Raw genomic sequence first — 4,251 nt, forward strand, 5'->3', positions numbered from 1 at the left:
AAAGTTTTGCTGTGAATTGGAATGAGGTCAGCTCTGGAGCTTCTCATTGCACGCGGTGATTATTATTGCATCGCGTTCCCAACCAATGGGGAGCGGCGGGGCGGGGCTTGGCACGAGGAAGCGTTAGAAACAGTCGGCCATTGGCTGGGCCGACTTTGGGGAAGGGATAAAGCCGCGTGAGGCGGAATTGAGGACCGCTCTTAGCTGCAGCGAGAGAAACCTGTATGAGGAGAAAGGGGGGCAAGGAACATAAATGCATACCCATTCTGTACATATCTCTCACTCTGTGTTCCTGCCCGGCACTGTAAGCACTCTCATTGATTCAGGATTATTAAAGCAAACGTATACATTGGCAGAGACTGTGCTCACTCGGGGATATCTTTCTATGCCTAAACTTTCACATCTGACGCGAGTCTTCCTGGCTGTCTGTGCCGGCGCATGAAGTGGATTCGGGAGAGTTTGTTGATGTTTCTGATAGAGGGACTGTTGCAGCAGGAGCTGTGAGTGATGCCAGTGTGAGTACTCGGCAAAGTGACTGAGAGGAGGAGAGCAGCGACCCAAGTGACTCCAGTGCATGTGAGGGACTGTCTCTCTCTCTTTTATGGACTCCTTCTATTTCATGCCCAAGTGTTTGAGCGCTTTGCCTCCTGTGCAGCCCCGGAATTAATCGCAGTAGCACAACAGCAGCAGCAGTAGCAATGGTGCAACAAACCAACAACACGGAGAACACTGAGGCAGCGCTGCTGGCAGGGGAGAGGTCGGAGTCGGGCGCCGGTATAGAGCTGGACATGGCTTCCTCTCCCACACCTGGCGCCACGGCCTCTACTGGGGGCAAAGCGGATGACCCGAGCTGGTGCAAGACCCCCAGTGGGCACATCAAGCGGCCAATGAACGCCTTCATGGTCTGGTCTCAGATCGAGCGGAGGAAAATCATGGAGCAGTCCCCAGACATGCACAACGCAGAGATCTCCAAGCGCCTGGGCAAACGCTGGAAACAGCTAAAGGACAGCGACAAGATCCCGTTCATCAGGGAGGCCGAGCGACTGAGGCTCAAGCACATGGCAGACTACCCGGACTACAAGTACCGACCCCGGAAGAAGGTCAAGTCTAGCGGATCCAAGCCCGGGGATAAGACATGTGGCAGCCCTGGGAGCAGCAGCAGCAGTTCTGTGAGCAGCACAGGGTCAGGCAAACCCCCAGTGAAGAAGAGTAGCGGCACCAAGCTTTGCAACAAGCCGCACAGCAAACTCGTCCTGGGCGCCAGAGCTTTCCCCGAGCAGCAGCAGCAGCCGTGTCTCCCGGATCATCACTCGCTGTACAAGTCCCGGGCTGCAGCGTCAGTCAGACACGACAAGAAGCCAAAGAACCGGGTGTACATATTCGGGGGCGCGGGTTACCAAGGCTCAGTGGCAGTGCCAGCCAGTCCTACTCTGAGCAGCAGCTCGGCCGAGGCCAGTGACCCGCTCAGCCTGTACGAGGATGGAAGCGGTTCGGCGCAGAACTCCCCCGGTTCCCCCTCCGAGCACGACGGCTACACGAGGGCGTCCTCACCGGCCCCGTCCACCTCTCACTCCTCCTCCTCGGCTGCATCCTCCCCCTCCTCTGCATCCTCCTCCTCTTCTTCCTCGGACGAAGAGCTGGAAGACGAACTGCTGGAGCTCAACCCGAGCCCGGGCTTCGAGAACATGTCCCTGGGTAGTTTCAGCTCCGCTGCCCTGGACAGAGACCTGGACTTTAACTTCGAGCCGGGCTCGGGCTCCCACTTCGAGTTCCCGGACTATTGCACCCCCGAGGTGAGCGAGATGATCTCCGGAGACTGGCTGGAGTCCAGCATCTCTAACCTGGTATTTACCTACTGAGCCACAGGGGCGCCGAGCAGATCCACTATCAAGTGAGACAGAGGCAAAGCGCGCTCTCTGCTGTCATTTTGCCTGAGACAGAACTGACTGAATCTCTGCTTTACTTTAGTCAGAAAAGGAAACCACACAATGAATATAAAAAGGGATTGTTTTAGCAGCCCGTGGGAACAGGAGCCCCTTTATTACCCCGCACGGATCCCAAAGTCTCCCGCGGAGTATCTTCAGGCTTCAGGGGAGGTGTGTGTGTGTGTGTGTGCGCATCTGAGAAGGCTCTTGTGCTGCTGCAAACAAAGCTGCCTTCAATTGACACCCCAACAGAGCTAAAGCCACACTCAGAAAACATGGGGAGAGCCCAAGGAAACGGTGCTCTGATATCTCAAGTTCTTTAGCATTAATGTCACTTTTCCTTGCTTGAGGCACATAAGACTCTCCCCCTGCTTCCAGCACCAGTGTAGGCTGCACCTTCCAGCAGGAGAGGAGAGGAAGGAGCAGCAGGTCATTGGAAGATCAACTTTAAAGACTGACATCCTTACAGGGTGAGAAGGTACCAAGAATAACCTCCTCAGAACCCCTTTCTTTTAGAAAGTTTAAGGGGGGCGAATAAGGGGTCTTTTCATTTTAGTAGTAATGGGACTAATATTGGATTTGCACGTCAGGAGAAGGATGGCACCCTATGGGTCACCCAGCTTTTTTCTTTAACCATCCACCAAACGATGGATTTTTTTAAACCTTTTTTAATTTTTTTTGTATCAAGGACACTACTTTGGAAAAGAAGGCAGATCTTCTGAACTACATCAAGTTACATATTTATGTGGTACTGGGGGGAAAAAGGACGATTCTTTTTCTAAAAAACAAAACAAAAAAAAAGTGTGTTTCTCTTGCTCAGAATCGTGATGGTGTTGGATTATTTCACTGGTGGGTTAATATAGCATGTTATCCTGTCTATCTTTTAAGGTTTCTGTAAGACTGTTGAACAGTTTTAGTGTTAGGATAATATACAAGCAGATAGATGGCGCTATGTTTGATTCCTACGAAAATCACCAGCTTTTTTCTCATTCTTAACTCTTTAAGGATTCAAACGCAACTCAAATCTGTGCTGGACTTAAAAACCAATAATTCAGGACCAAATTTTTCTCAGAGTATGTATGTGTTATTACTCGGTAGATGTAAATGAAGACTGTTTGGATTCTTTTTTTTTTTTGTTGTTCCCTTTCTCATTGGTGATCTGTAATGTTTCATCTTGTAAATGTAAATCAGATGCCATTTTATACGTGGACATATTTATACTGGCCAAACTTTTTTTTTTTGTTGTTTGTTTTTTTTAAAAAACTGAATTTTTTTGTAGTTCCCCTTTCCTTGCCACACCATTTTTATGTCTCCTTCACTGAAGGGCTAGAGTTTTAACTTTTAATTTTTTATATTTAAACGTAGACTTTTGACACTTTTAAAATGAAAGAAGAGAGATGAAAACGTTTGATTATTTTCTCAGTGTATTTTTGTAAAAAATCTATAAAGGGGGTGTTTTAACTGGTGTCAATTGCTGTTTTGGATTTCCTAACAATATTTAAAACAGGGCGGCTGGTTGAAATCTCTTTATCAATAAAACATTGCACCAGCCTAATTTTCCATGTTTACACACTTCAATCTGCAGGCTTTTAAAGTCACAGCATCCCTTCCAGCCTAGTGCACTCCACATTAACACCTCCAGAGTATTCTTTAATACACTGTATATTGGTTGAAAACAACAAAAAATTATTTGTATTAATCATATTTAGTATTTATATAGCGCTTTATAACTATACTTCAGAGTTTTGTTTCTTTTTTATTTTTTAATGTGGACACCTTCTTTGTTGGGAGCCTTGCAGCACATTATTCTATTGGCACTGTTATTTTAGGCAGGCTACAAAAAGGAGAAAGGGGAGGGGTGGGGAGAATGTTAAAGTTGCCTATTCCCAGTATAGATAGGCATAGTGGTATGACGATGACCTGCACTCTTGTGTTTTTACTGCTAAGCAAATTTCCTTTATTTTCAGATGTTTGCTTTTTCTAATCCTTTTCTTGTTGGGGAGCTTGTAACAAAAGCTCGTCCCTTCTGCTAGTTTGTATTTAAATGCTTTAAGCAAACAGTGCACATAACAAGCAAAAAGGGATCCTGTAGCTTTAACTTCTAGACCACATTTTTGCACTTTTTTATACTTCAAAAAAAAAAAAAAAACCCGTGCCGTTTAAACCACTGGATCTATCTAAATGCCGATTTGAGTTCGCGACACTATGTACTGCGTTTTCATTCTTGTATTTGACTATTTAATCCTTTATACTTGTCGCTAAACTATAATTGTTTTAGTCTCTTTTTGGCATGATGATAGCATATGTATTCAGGTTTCTAGCTGTT

General features: G+C 46.4%; 1 protein-coding gene across 1 annotated transcript; it reads left to right on the plus strand.

Annotated features, from left to right (window-relative positions):
- Nucleotides 1-215: 215 nt before the first annotated feature.
- On the plus strand, nt 216-4,073 carry sox4.L (SRY-box 4 L homeolog; the record flags this gene model as incomplete). The annotated part of the gene is given in 1 exon segment (NM_001086529.1): nt 216-4,073. A coding segment is annotated over 1 exon segment (1,161 nt). The 3' UTR covers nt 1,860-4,073.
- Nucleotides 4,074-4,251: the final 178 nt, after the last annotated feature.

Source organism: Xenopus laevis, chromosome 6L (genome assembly GCF_017654675.1).
Source record: "Xenopus laevis strain J_2021 chromosome 6L, Xenopus_laevis_v10.1, whole genome shotgun sequence".
Lineage (NCBI taxonomy): Eukaryota > Metazoa > Chordata > Amphibia > Anura > Pipidae > Xenopus > Xenopus laevis.